General features: G+C 34.8%; 1 protein-coding gene across 2 annotated transcripts; it reads right to left on the reverse strand.

Annotated features, from left to right (window-relative positions):
- Positions 1-3,280: 3,280 nt before the first annotated feature.
- Positions 3,281-7,197, reverse strand: LOC142355766 (2-hydroxyacylsphingosine 1-beta-galactosyltransferase-like). Of its 2 annotated transcripts, XM_075407830.1 has the most exons (2): positions 7,156-7,197; positions 3,281-4,968 (listed from the first exon to the last, which is right to left on the reverse strand). In XM_075407830.1, exon 2 carries the CDS (start codon positions 4,913-4,915, stop codon positions 3,473-3,475), a length of 1,443 nt encoding a protein of 480 aa, XP_075263945.1. In that variant the 5' UTR covers positions 4,916-4,968; positions 7,156-7,197; the 3' UTR covers positions 3,281-3,472. The 2 variants fall into 2 exon arrangements, with proteins under 2 accessions (XP_075263945.1, XP_075263944.1); XM_075407829.1 differs by lacking the exon at positions 7,156-7,197 and having other exon boundaries at positions 3,281-5,329.
- Positions 7,198-14,793: the final 7,596 nt, after the last annotated feature.

A 14,793-nucleotide genomic window follows, 5' to 3' on the forward strand; every position in this document is an offset into this window, starting at 1 on the left:
ACATTCCATAAAGTCCAAAACGACAAACTTGCAAAACTGTTATAACGAGCTTTCTCCGATTGACAGTCGTGAGAAGTGATTAAAAAACGCTGTCAGTTGCCGGTTGATGTTCGAGTCAGCTTTCCTCTTGACTCAAAAGTGAACCTTCTTGTTGCCCAGGAATAGCCATACTCCAAAGTTTGACCTGTGAAAGCGTGATCTACATCAGTGCATTATCCACATTACGATGCAGAGGTATACCCCAAAATTTCCGCCTTAGTGAAATTGGCTCGAAAATTAGATACATACAATGAACGAAATTAGGAGACATCCTTTGTATCTTAATTTTCGCAAAAGGGGTTCCGCCAATTTTGCCAAATAAAAGAACATTCAGAACGAAAAGTAGGTTACAAGTCTTGTAGCACGTTTCCGCTCAATTTAGGTATCTATTATTCGCATTTTGAGCATGCAATAAGCACTTTAATAAAGATTTAATTGAAGCTTTCAAAGCTTTAAAGTGCTCTAAGTACATGCAACCACAAAAACTGATTTTTTTCCGAAAAATCCCTCGGACATCAAAGGCTTTGTATATCAATGCGGGACTGGCCGATTATAATAAGTAGTAATAAATAGTACTAAAAAGTAGTAATAAGAAGTATTAATAAAGTTCTATAAGTAGTAATAAAGTACTACTAATAGTAATAAGTTAGGCTTAATTAAATAAGTGGTAATTAAGTTAGGCTTAATTGCGGATTATATGCAAAATCGAGCTACATCGCATGCGAAAAACCGATACATAAATGGAGCAGAGGCGTGATACAAGCCATGCGAAAAATAGGTTATGAAATTTGTACTTGTATATCCCGGCTACGAGTAGGACACTTTTTGCGAACACGGGTTGCTAATTTCCCTTCCATTTTACCGGTTTCTGCTAAAGTAGCTATTTTCCGCAATATTATTCCATTTTCAATGAACTACCATAGTAAAAAAGAACACAAGATACACGCATCTGGCATATCTGCCCGTGAAGATTTGGGTATACCTCTGCGTCGTAATGCACCTTTCTGTATGGGCATTGCGATATAAAATAGAAGAAAAGGATGGAAACAAGATACTAATAAATTGCGCTAAGTAATTGTTAGAGACGGCTGCCCAGTTTTACCCCTAATCCGCCTCCTATTAGCTGGGATTAGAGTGCAATGCGTATTCCACTCCTATTTATAGGGGGAAAGAGGGTAAGAGTGTAATTTTCAAAAATTACACTGTTTTTACACTCTTTTTTCCACTCTTTTCACACTCTTTGCAAAGAGTGTAACTTAGGGTGGACTGATAAAAAATTACAATCTTACACAATTACCAATATAATCAAATTGACACATCTCATGCTAGTGTCAGTTGGCGCAATGGTAAATGCAGACAATGAAAGTAACATGTTCGACAGGGGGAAGATGGGGGATCAATACTCATTACCTCCTTTCACCTTTATTTTTTTAAATTATACTCTTCTAATTACAGTCTTCCACCCTTAATGAAGCGGAAAAATAGGGGTGTAATCTTTTTTGTTTATACACTTTTTACACTCTTTTCCCGGTTTTTCTTGGGAAAATCCTCGGCCCGGTTGAGTACGATTGCATCGGTTACTAAAACTTTAAGGTGGAGAGCTCAGTTTGAAAGATTGAAATTTGACAGGAAGAAAAAAGTCCATATTTTGACCCGAACTTAGTGTCCTAATTTAAGACACTAAGTTTACGACAAATAATAAGATTTAGTAAGAAGTTTAAAGTGAAATTCGACCTTTAAAAAATAAGACTTAGTTAGAAGTAGACACTTGAATCAGACCGCTATAAATAACTGGCTGCTCTGCTTTCGGAGACGGAGACGTTTGATTTATTTCAACCCCTGTATATTTTTAAGAAGAAAACCTTTTTTTCACTGATCTGCGAAATTATAACCTAAAGTTCAATTTCAAATGAAATTCAACACTTTCGAAACCTTTGGTTCTCTAAATACGTTGGAGTCAAATATTAGACCACCATGGGCTGCGTGTCCAACACTCGAGTGAAAGCGCCCTCGTGTCAGGGAATTATATCCATCGGGCGACCAAGATTTTGTTCGTATAATTAGAGAACTACTGTTGAGTATAAGAAATGATTAATGCACTGGGCAGAGTTGATGCAAGGTGACGCTAAGTTGAAAGGATGCACGGCATTACCAGAAGTTCTACAAAGGTTATAGACCACCTTATCTGAATGGGGAAAGTGGAGAGACTTCTGACACAACAATTTTATTGCTAACCTCTGAGGACTGCTAAACCAACAATTGCTAAAACCGGAAGTTCAACACTGCACTCAAAACAAAGTGATTTCCAAATCTCTGACCTTTGTACAAAATTGTTTAGATTCCTTCACAATTAATCTGACTTTCCTCTAAAGTGTAGGATTCAATTGTCGTTATCATTGTCTTTTGTACAAAATTGTTTAAATTCTTTCACAATTAATCGCTTGACTGATTTTTTGCTTGAATGATTTTTCGTCTTGACTGATTTTTTAATGGAAAAATATATCGTGCAGCAACTAAAGAAAATTTTTTCTATGATAGGAACAATTCAATGAAGAAAACTGAAGGGAAAGAGATAAATGAAATACAGAAAAAAATAACAAAAAACCACTAAAACTTGGGAAACAGCAACCCATTGAAAATGAGCACTTTACATAGTACCTGCTTTGAGGTGCAACTATTTGCAGGGTTTGATCAATTAAAAAAAACTGGATGTTCAGTATTTTGGTGACTCTAATTTACATTTTAATGAGCAATAAAAACTCATTCAAAGAATTATTTTTCATAAAAATGTATTTCCTCAAATTTTTGTCCAATTTTTATAAAAAAAAATAGTCTGCTGCCATTTTTCTACGTGCACAATTTTGCACATAATTGCGTAGATTTGCATCAATTTACATCCAACTTTGGCATTATAAATTAATCGATAAGTCAAGCTTTTTTGTGCTGGTATAGAGTTGTGATCATAATCTAAGCAAAAGCTTTTTTGAAAAGAAACTGATCATACAAAATATTAATACGTCAGTAGGACAATGAGATTTGACGAAGAATTACAGTAACAACAAAAGAACAGTTCTAAAGTTCTGCGTAAGCTGATGTTGGCGTTGTTGTCTCAACAAAAATAAATTTAGCGGAAATAGAAGACACTGAATTCGCCTCTCTCTCTCTCTCTTGCTCTCTCTCTCTCTCTTTCTCTCTCTCTCTCTCTCTCTCTTGTTTCTCTTGATCACTGTCATAATATGAATTTTAGAAAACTATAAATTCAAATTAGATTTTAAAATTTTGAGAAATCACATTAAAAAAGCCTTTAATAATACTTTTAACAAATAGCTTCTAGTTATTGTAGAAATGAAACGTTGTCTGAAAGTTTTCAGTCATCAGTGATATCGAACAAAAATTCTCCATTGAACTAAAAAAATTTAAGTTTAAGAAATTTCTAATCAGTTTTTCTCTTAATTTTTGATTTCACACATTTCAACGCGAATTTAAATAGCCACGCAGTTAGAAGAAAGCCAACCACTGAGCAAAGAGAAACAACCAAAACAATATCGAGCATTATCATTTTCCACCATGGCATGTGCTTAGTTAATGGCTGCAGATGGTCATATCCAAACTCCAAAACATGGTTGATCCAAAAAAGAGAAATTTCCTTTGCTGTTGGCAGTGATTGCAGAACGTTCTTGCATTTAATAGCATTTTTAGAATATGACTTGGTGCTCAGCATCAAATTCAGCGTATCTGAGAAGCTCGGTTCTGAGACATCGGAGAAATCCAGAACTTCTGCAGTTCCGAGGCGTTTGGCACGACGTCCGTTGTACCAGTGATCACCATATATCGCAACGACCAACATTGGGACTCCATTGTACGCGCCCTCATTTTGCCCATTTAGTCCTCCGTGAGTTATGAACAACTTAATGTTTGGATGAGCCATCAAGTCACTCTGGGGTAGCCAGGAATTGATTATCACATTTTCAGGTAACTTGTCCACTTTTCCCGTATGTCTGACTATGAATTTAAACTGCGACTGCTTCGCAAACGCATTTAAAAATAGCTCTAACCTGTCATCGGGAATAGTTTTAACTTGACTTCCGAAAGTCATCATGACGAAATCTGATTGGCCGATGAAATCTAGAAACGGTTTCATGATCTCGTTAGAAGCGGAAGATTTCTTTTGGGCCGAAAATCCTCCAATCATTTGATAGTGAGGCATTGTATTTCTGGGGAAGTCGAGACAAATTGGGTTTTGCTGGACAAACACCATTCCTGACTCGCGATATAATTCTGAGGGCCATTTATAGGGTTTTTCGGGCGCAAGATCAGAAATGATATGTCCATATCTATAATCAATTATCCATGAAACTAAGTTATTACCAATAACCACAGTAAAAGCGTTGAAAAAGCGCTCAATAAAACCAGAGTTCTCATCCAAATACGAAAATCCGAAATTTGGCTCGGCCACTGGCGACATTACAACTCCATGCGACCAGGGATCTGTCCTTGGATTGACTACTATGTAAGGAATATCCAGTTTGTACGGAATAACCAAAGCTGGCCAGAATGGATCTGGAGTCAAAAAGATTGCCAGATCACAAGATTTCATATCTGCAAGCGTTGCGTCGTCTGTTAGATACGACTCTGGTAATTTGTTCATCGTCTCAAAAGCCGATGACGCGCTCAGGAAAAGATCAAGAATCGACGTTTTCTGCTCCAAAGTTTGATCAAGAAGCTTGGACAACTTCTCATTTACCAAGTATTGATGTCTGTCTTCGTGGACTGTAATGTTAAGGTGAAGTTGCTTAACTGGTTTGTAATTTTTGGATCCTGTTACAAAAATGACGTGATGACCGTCTTCTGATAAATAGTTTGCCAAATAGACCATTTGCAAAATTCCACTATTGTTGTCGGAAGGTAGAATTAGAATCCGCTTGCTCTCTTTCACAGAGATTGCAGGGCTGCATGTTAAAATTAGAAAAAGAAATTTTGTGCTCAATAGAAAATTCGTCATTGTTGATGGCCGACTATGTTTTCTTGCTTTTATAATTAATAACAACTATTTACCATCGTTTAAACTTAATATCTGCACGTTTAATGCCAGCAATGAATAAAGAAATGGTTGTGTTTGCGCTGGTTGTGGTACTTTTGATAACTAATCAAATGCCTCAATTGGTGAATGTGCCTTTCAAATTGTAACAAAATGCTGTGCATACAAAATTTTGGTATTTTGATGAAATGCTTGAATTGTTGTTTCGGATCAGTAGTTGAACGATATGCATGGCATTTAGGAATGAACTACTAGAATTTTACGGTAGTAATTTTGTTTGCATATCAGCGTAAGGGCGTAACCGCAAACTTAATGTGACAAAGGTCGCATATAATCACCGCCCAAACTGTTACTCACTTTCAGAAATTTGTTGCGGTAAACCTAATTATCTGTCGCACTCTGCCACACGAATTCCCCATACGTATTTGCAGAAGACAAATAATATTGTCGTTGTACAAAACTTTAGGTCATTTCCATTATATATATATATATATATATATATATATATATATATATATATATATATATATATAATATGTATTGGTACATATATATAATATGTAGCGTTGTAGCTAATAACCGTCTTGACCAAAGTTGATCAAGCTAAAGCTCTTTTTTGGCAGAAAATTCAAGTGTTTGAGGGTTTGCTTCAGCTTATTGCAGTTGTATTTTGTATTTCTCAGTGCGATTGACAGGTGCACAAGCTTTGATTGAATGCAGGCAGCTATGATAAACGTAGCAGCGACTCATTGGGCTCTGGACCGGTGATTGAAAGCGTTGATCCACTACCGAGGAGAGGATATGTGCTCATCTTGTAACCACCGCTCTGTATTGAGACAGGAACTGATTGTTGCTGCCCTTAAGTTGACTGCTTGATTCCTCTCGCCATTTAATTTTCTGTATGTAGCAATCGGTTGTGGATCTTGTTATATCCATTTATACCGCACGTATTGACTCTACAATATTTGATTGCATGCTTCTTGCGCCGAGATTTGTAATATAAGCGTTGTTTCCCCAGTGCTGCTTACCGATCAATCACACTCATGTTCTAAAAAAATTCCAAATTTTACTAGCGCAATTAGCTGGCATCTTTTAGTGTGTCTTCGGTCTGCTTATTTTTGTTCTCCCTTAAAGCTAACTAGTCGAATTTTAAGCACATCAGATCATGCTGGTTTTCATCTTCATCATCAATGTAGAATAACAATTTTCTTGAGAACAAGAGGCAGTTTGTTTACTGTAAAATACACTGTGAGTTACGACTGGAGATCACAAACTTGTCTGTACTTCTTAGGCGCGTTCAAAAAGTCAGAAACACTATTTGATAAATTTATCAGACCTTATGAAACGTGAGGATTCACTTTCCTCGCTTTGCGGAGACTTGCCTGATGTGCATCGATGATCACATGAGGTTGCCAAACTTCTTCTTCAGAGCTCTGCAGCAGCACTATAGAACTGTCCATAGTACCTTAGTCGGGACGTTGCCTGTTTTGTGTTGACTGTGAGTAGAGTTTTCAGATGCCTCATCCCTTCTTTCACCTTCGGGTTTAGAGCTCGGCAAAACCAAATTCACTAAGGAAAATAGTTCATCAATAAAACTTGAATCAATCATCTGTCTATCTTTTGACTCAACTGAATAGGAACATCGTTTCAATAATGAAAATTTTAACGTCAGTTTTTATTTTTAGTAAGTTGAAGTTGAGGAAAATGTACAAATCACAAACTTGATCTACAGGAACAGGACAAAGTAGCAAGTAAAACACTGCTCAAGGATTGTGCTTCCAAGCGCACTGTATGTTACTCCAGTAAGACAAAATTATACAGTTTTAACTAAATTTTTGGAAGTTTTGCAAGCGCCTGATATGCTGCTGGTGACGTGGTTTAACATGTGAAATTTGCATGTTGACTGAATGTTCATATTTTTTCTAAGATTTTTGTAGTTTTAATTGTATATTGTATCTTTGTATCGTTTCTTTTTTGTCGATTGGCTGTTATGAGAAGTTTGTTAACGATATGGAATTTTGTCGAAATTTCCTTATCAAGGTCAAGTATAATCTTATACCAATTGTTTAATATCTGACGCAGTCTTGCAATGCATTGTCAAGTCGTTCCCACGTCGCAAAACAGATAGCGTTATTGGGTGATCGTGAAGGCACTTCGAGTTCAGTTTGAGCTTCACTTCGCAAAAGATAATGAAGTAATGATAGTAGTAGCTAATTATATGTATTTACAAATTGAACAAATCAATTTGGCTTTGATAGAAATGTAGCAATGGGTTTTGTTTATCTGGCTATTCCAACTCTACTGTTCAATTTGGTCTTGAAAGAATGTTCACTTAATAAGCATGACCTTTACAGATTCTTTCTGGTAATTGCCTTCTGAAAACTTAAGATTCTTTTTCACTAAATGACATATCAAACAGCAGATTACAAAAAAGCTTCAACAAGCCAATTTTCCAATATCTCTGGTCCGACAGGTTAGAGATGACAATTGAGAAACTAATCTCCAAGCTATTTTATACCAGAAAGGTGATGATTATTGATTCATTGCGTTTATGTATTTTAATGTTAGGTATGCTATAGATAGGTAAAGTACTCAATTGAATTTGTGTCCTTTTTAATCAGGTCATGGTCAATGTCCTCAATTACAGTTTTTTGAGCACTGACAAATAAGCACCACAATAAGGCAGAATTGACCACTCTATAAACGGCTATTACAGATTTCTATTACAGATTATTATTACAGAGTACAAATATCAAAGTATTGGGAACATGGGGCAAAGTTAAAAGCGGGAATTCAAAAGTATTTTTTGGATGAAAAAGCGGAAACCCTTATTAAATTTGAATTAAAGTGTCCTTGCAGACTTGAAATAATTCAAAACAGCTAGTCTTTATTTGAAATAGCTGGCTTTTGATTTGACCTACCGCTACTAAGAGTCAAAATAGTGTGACAAAAAGTTCGTGTGTTTAACTTCTGGGAGTGTTCCCAAGGATGCTATTTTTTGTCATATACTTCTATCACCTCATCCATGGTGTTCTTTTACAAAATAAACGTTTCTCTTCAAGTAATCTCAATAGTGACGTGGTTTGCGTGATAACTGCACTGGTAAGCAATAATACTAACGACCGAGTGAGTTTTCTACAACAGCGGAGACCAATAAATTTTGCAATTGATGCGTAGAGATGAATCGAGACAAGCGCTATACTAAATAGCGCCGAAATTAGGACGAGTATGGAAGAGTATACTAGAAGAGTATGGAAACCCCAAATTTGCTCCTTTGATGACATTTTTATTAAACAGGCCTATAGAGTAACTTATTGAAAGTTTGCGATATATACATCTTTATTTTTGATCCAGCAAAATGAGCAGAATTTGAAACGTGTGGTCTTTTTATGGCACCTTAAAAGTTATTTGAAATTGAAGGTGCGCATGCCTTATTTCAGTATGTTATTGAGAATGTCATTTCATCACGTATGCGGGTTGAGTATACAAACCTCTTACAATTTCATAGAAAATATCGGTTTAAAGAGTAAGTTTGATCTCTTATTTGTACTCAAAGTTCAAACCAGTACAACTTCTGATGAAGATCGTAGAAGCTTCCTTCATAATATATTATGGTAGTGTGGATTTGCGGCATTTTAACGTGCGTGATCTGAATTCTGAACATACGAATTCATACGAAACATATCGAGAAAGAAGCATTCGCGACTTTAAACGGTTAACAACATGGATGGTTACAGCAAAGAGTAGAAAAAGGTTTATGCTAGAAAAAAAGGAGAACCACAACCAGACCAATGCAATAACAGCAAATACTTCTGGCCTATTGAAATAGAATGAGGAGTGGATGCAGAGGATTAACTCTCCAATTTGTCTAATGTAAAACGTTTGTTTGTTCCCAGTTGCTCGGAGCCACATTGTTTGCGCCAAAACCACTCAAGATTTCGAATTCCCTCGACATTTTTTCCAAGTCCGCGATAGATCTTTCGAAGAGGAACACTGCACTTTCCCCTGGACTCAAAAACACTACCCGGTGCCAATGCCCACGCAAACACTTCCAAAGATCTTGGAAAGATCAACAACAAGACTTGCAAAAGATGTTGATGACTTGCAAGAACTTGGAAACGATTGCTGTGGGTACCCAACATCTGAGAAGAGATGTGCTGGGAATTCAAGTTTTTTTTTTCTCAGGACCACAGACAGCTTTCAGAAGCATTTTTTTTAATATGAAACACTGCATTTTGACAATTTTTTACTGCGGTCTATTTATGTCTGGTTAGCGAACAACTGAAGCACATTTGAAAAGAACTTTTAGTCTGATGAAGCATCGGATAGAAGTCTATATTTGTTCTTTTGAAGACAATCAATGAGTCCAAGATCTTGGCAAGATCTTGTTTTAAACTTCATTATGTTTTAATAAGATCAGTTCTTCCATTATAGACAAAACATTGCTCTTCGTTCTTTCAGGATGTTCTGGTTTTAAGTTCGTTTGGCAGGTGTTTTCAAACAATTACACGCTATTATAGCCCAAAAAACAGAATTTTCAAAACGTTGTTTACTTTTTGATCATTTAATTATATTAAATTGTTATTATTAAATCATTCATTCAATTGATATTTTTTTTGAAAAAATAAAAAATTAAATAAATCATTGAATCATTAATTATATATAATTAGGTTTTTGGTTAGCTTTTTTGAGCCGTCCTATTACTGTTTGGAAAGTATCCAAACTTCTGAGAAGAAATTGAAACTCATTAAAAACGTCTGTAGTGTAATGCAGTCTATGATAACCAGGAGACTTGGAAAAGTGCGTTGCGAACATAATGTTCCGACTGCAACTCATCAAATTTTTGAAAAACAAAGAAACCCTCGGAAAACCAAAGTTGATCTTTCCAAAAAAGAGAAAACATATTAATTCATAGTTTTTTTTTTAAATATTTGCTTCTGAGCTGTTGTTTTGTTTGAGAGTTGTGCATGAGCTAAAATTTTCAATAGCCGTGAAATCTTATCGAGGCTATCATTGGTCTTATCGTCGTTTTTTCCAAGAGATGCTTTAGAAGAAATGTGTTTAATTTATCGTGGTTTTTTTTCATAAGTGTGTTTTCCACACCAATTTAAATAAGCGCCTTAATGCAATAATTCAAAAGTGAAACTTGATTGGTTTGTGAAACTTTTAAAGCGTGAGCCATTTTCGAATTTCCTCCAAAGTGGCGTGAGAATTTCGTTTAGGAACCTTTTCCGACATTTTAACAATTTACTCTTCCCTGTTTCATGAATGGTACTAAAAGCAATTCATGTGTTCTAACATTGCATAGCTGTATTGATCGAAATACTTAACGAGCAGCTAAGGAGTCATAATGACAAGTCCAAATGTCTTTCGTTGAAAAAATTTCGAGATCATTGTTAGTATTTTCAGTTGATTTTTATTTTTATGAATTTTTAATTTGAATTCAATTGTTTTCCGAAATTAACAATGAACTTTCAAAAACATTTACCCCTTTCGATAGTTTTTTACCCTGTTACTGCATCTTGTTAAAGCCAGGTATTATAGGCAATTAGATGAAACTTAAATGAGTTTACTTCATGGTGCTGTCCTTATTTTTCAATACCTAAAAACTAATTTTACTGAAAAATGAATAAATACGACAATCCAAAACTGTAAATACTATTAAAAAAACAAAAAGAATTTATATACAAAATCTGTAGTTTAGATGCGTTTCAGAAACCAACACAACTGACGCTATCTCTAACACTATCAATTATTTTTCGAATAAACAAGAAGAAGAAAGCGTCAGATTGATTAAAATGTAATTTTTGAGATGTATTAATCAAAATGACAAAATTTGTGAACAAAAATTTCAAAGTTTTTTTTCCAATCTAAATGTGAGTGTTTTAAGTAAAATTTCAACTGAAACTTAGAAACTTCTTCTATTGCTATTCACATCAACTCTTACATTATATCTCTGGAGAACCTCGTGGTTCAGAGGATATGGTTTTTGCAGCTGCAGCTTCTCTATCTAAATTTTTGAAATTTCCATTAATTATTTAACACAACATTTGGCAAGGTTTTGCTCAAGAATCTCATTAAATGGCATGCAGTTACAGTTCAACAAAAACTTCTTTCTAAAGTTTTTTGTTGGCGTTTATAATCAAGAATTTTGTTGTTCATTTTAAGATGGGACAGTTTTTAACGGTATTTGTTGACATCAAATGCGCTCTGTATAGAAAATAAAAAGGCACCAAAAACTTAGAAGATGACAAAACTATGCAGAAAACAAAATTGCCTAAAAATTACTTTTTTGATTGTGCTTTATGTTGAGTATTAACTTCCAGGACTAGTTTTGACTTGAGGACGTGTAGTTTTTCAATCTCAAATATGTAAATTAAAGTAACCACTTCGGTAATGTTACATTACGTGAGAATAAAAATCAAAGAACGTTCTCTTTTCTACAAATACGAGAGAAAAATCAAGTTTATACAAAAGATACATTTTATCAATTCTCCTTTACGCGTCAAATGATTGGTTCTCGAATTGGCCAAACTGCAAAAACTTGAAAAGATGCAAAGACTAGCGCTCAAGTGGGCTTTGAATAAGAAATTTATTACAGATAGTGACTACAATCAGAGCCTCATATACAACAATTTGTTTCCAATCGGTTTTCTATTGGTTCGAAATGATCTTCTTATGCTGAAAAAAATTTACAACTGTGATACTGCTCTTAAGTTTGATGATTGTTGGAAAGTTTTCAAGGGACCACGCAGTAACCGTTCTGCAGCAAAACAATTTTTGAGGACAAATTTTAATTGGACAAAATCAGTCAAATTGGAAGATTATTTTGTCTTGAGAGTTGTGAGATATGCAAATGTTCTCACCCAGCGAGATGACATCTCAACTTTTGACTGAACATGTCCAGCAGTGTTATTCCGGAAACAGCTGAACTCTCTGTTGAAATTAAAGGCTGTGAAATTTAAATACTATCAGTATCCCGTTAATTGGTCCTGTTTTTGTAATTAATTAACAAAGTGATTCCCGCATCGTGGGTACCAAGTCAAGTTAATAATAATAATATCCTTTGTAAAAAAATCAGAAAAAACACTAAAGTTCAGTTCACTGCTTCAGAAAACTCCTTCTTAAAAAAGCGCTGATATATAAATCCTGTAACTTTTGTCTACTGAAACTTGTTTGCTTCTATTAAGCATTTCCTTTGTTGCTTTTTTCTATTTGCCAATGAAATTTCTTTCCACGAATATGGTTTCTAATAATCGAGCCGTTATTCCAATTAAGCGTACAATTGAAAGTCAGGAAAAATAATAATTGTACGCTCTTTCATGCTATCTGCGAAGCACTAATTTATATTGAGCTCTTTCTGGTTAGATGTTTTGTCTGTCAATACTCTGAAGTGTTCCGGGAAAATTTCAACATTTGGAGTTTCTCTGCGGGAGGATTCTTTGTTTCTAGAAACAGGCCGCATGCAGTGCCTGGTTCGAGTAAAAAATTTTTTATTCGCTAATTGGTTGCTAATAACTTTGTTAAATTTGGGTAATTTAATTCAATGTCAAGAACTGCGCACAAACATCTGCTATTGTTGATTGTCTATTGTCGTAAAATAGACGCAACTTGCATTTGCTGCGTTTTTCCGTTAAAGTGTTAGAGGTTCTGAAAAATATAGCAACGAGAACAGTTGTTTGATGAACACAATGGTTTATGACAGAGCAGTTCGAAGTTATCAGTCAATTCTTATTAACACACTGTTACCTCTTACAAAGAAGCTAGTATGAAAGATTCCTTGCAATTTACCCAAAGCCATTTTTTTCACATTTAATACTAAAAGTGCCTAAATTTATTGTTGTGAAAGCTTTTGCTAAGTCTAAAAGAACTGTCATAACATTTTTCTCCAATGCTGTGAAAGACTTATCAGTTTTAAAAATGATTGTGTCTAGACATGACTTTTGTGTTTGAAAACTGATCTATTTTTAGTAATTTTGTTGTAGTCTAAGAAGTGTGTTATTTGTAACATAAGACGGTCAATAATTCTGCTAGTAATGGATTAACTGTTGTTTTTCGATAGTTTTCCGTGTCTAATCTGTCACTTTTTTTTACACAGGATTTTATACAAATGCTTTCTTTAGAGATCGAGAAAAACCCGTTTAAAGATGTGTTCGTTTTTTGCAAACAGCACGTGAGTTCCAATATACAATTAACCATCCTTCAATGACTACGAATTGTTACACCCTGGTACAGCTGGTTAATGGTTCTGGCAGTTTCTCAATAATTTCGTAAGCTAATCTCTGGCTAAAGCTTGAAAATTCATCTCGGTTGCTGTTACATTGAAAGAAGCTAATGACGTATTTCCATTTTTCATTGATATAAGCCCTGTTTTGAAAAACCATTAATGGAATAATTTCTTCAGTTAATATGCAGCCCAAATCCATTTATGTGCAACACATATCTGAAATCTGCTTGAAACGGTGAAATACAGTATGGTGCCAAAAGCTACCTGCATCTGAAGGTTTTTTAAAGAGCAATACAAACACCAAATAATACAACACTTTGAGCTCAAAAATTGTCTCGAATTACATCATTACGCATCATTACACATTTTGGCTTTTTTAACCTCTATCAGACTTTGTGTATAATTTTCATACAGGTTTCTCACAACATCTGCGTCCATTTCACTTCAAATTTCGGATAATTTTCCTTATAAATTTTTCCAAAAAATGGTCTGTTGTTGTAAATGCTGCTTCAAAACCGCACATAAATTTTCACTAAGATTCAAATCTAGACTATACGCCGCCCATTTCAGTGCTCTCCACACCTGTTCATGGAAAACATTGCCAACAATTATTGATTTGTTCACTATAGGAGCATTATCTTCTATATGCATTTTTTTCCTGGTTACTCAAAATTTCTAAATTAACGACAGCAATTAGCTTCTTTGGACACCTAACAAGCGTTTTTTGTTCATCTCATCGTATTGCAACACCAGACATGAGTGATCGCTTGTCCGAACTAATTTTAAGAGTAAAGGCAGTAAAATTTAAGAGTCTAAAAACTACATATTCTTTAAGAAATCGTCCAACTCAAATTCTAGGAATGTATCGTAGCAGGCGAAAACCCTCGTTCACTATAATATGCTCAACAAGGATTTGAAATCATTCAAAGCATCGTTAACTAAGTCTTCTCTGTTTTTTTTTACATTTTTGGGGCTCTTCTTGTTTTTTTAATTTGAGACTGTTATTTTCACGTAACTTTTGTTTGCATGATGTGCACTTGATCTTGGTTTCAAATTGATTTGTTTTTGTTATTTCTTTTTTTTGGAAATCCGACATCTCGTAGAGCAAAAACTTAATAAAGAGTGAATAAACAAAGTGGTTTAAATGTTTTTTTTTCTTTTTAAGCTGAAACATTGAACTTGAAATAGTATATCCTAAAAATCAGACATGATGAGACGCAAAGTATAACGAAAACTAAAATTGCGTTCATTTTTAAGAAAAAGAAAAACACACGTTTAGGGTTCCGTCTAATACCTTGTTTAAGAGCTACCGAGCAACATTCTTGCAAAGCATCGTGGAGTTGGTGTTTTTAAGGGAAAAAGGTTTTAACAGATAAACCAAAATAGTAGATGCGGTTCAATTTCTTTTAAAGAATTAAAAACCGTAGTCCAGTGGCTTGTTTGAATGGTTTGGCATCGGAGGAGGTTGAAGTTTCGATCCGGTAGCAGG

Source organism: Convolutriloba macropyga, unplaced genomic scaffold (assembly GCF_964194025.1).
Source record: "Convolutriloba macropyga unplaced genomic scaffold, txConMacr16.3 SCAFFOLD_2356, whole genome shotgun sequence".
NCBI classification, from domain to species: Eukaryota; Metazoa; Xenacoelomorpha; order Acoela; family Convolutidae; genus Convolutriloba; species Convolutriloba macropyga.

Excerpts from the sequence above, each read along its gene's own strand:
- LOC142355766 (XM_075407829.1), bottom strand. The coding sequence starts at position 5,041 with ATGACGAATTTTCTATTGAGCACAAAATTTCTTTTTCTAATTTTAACA.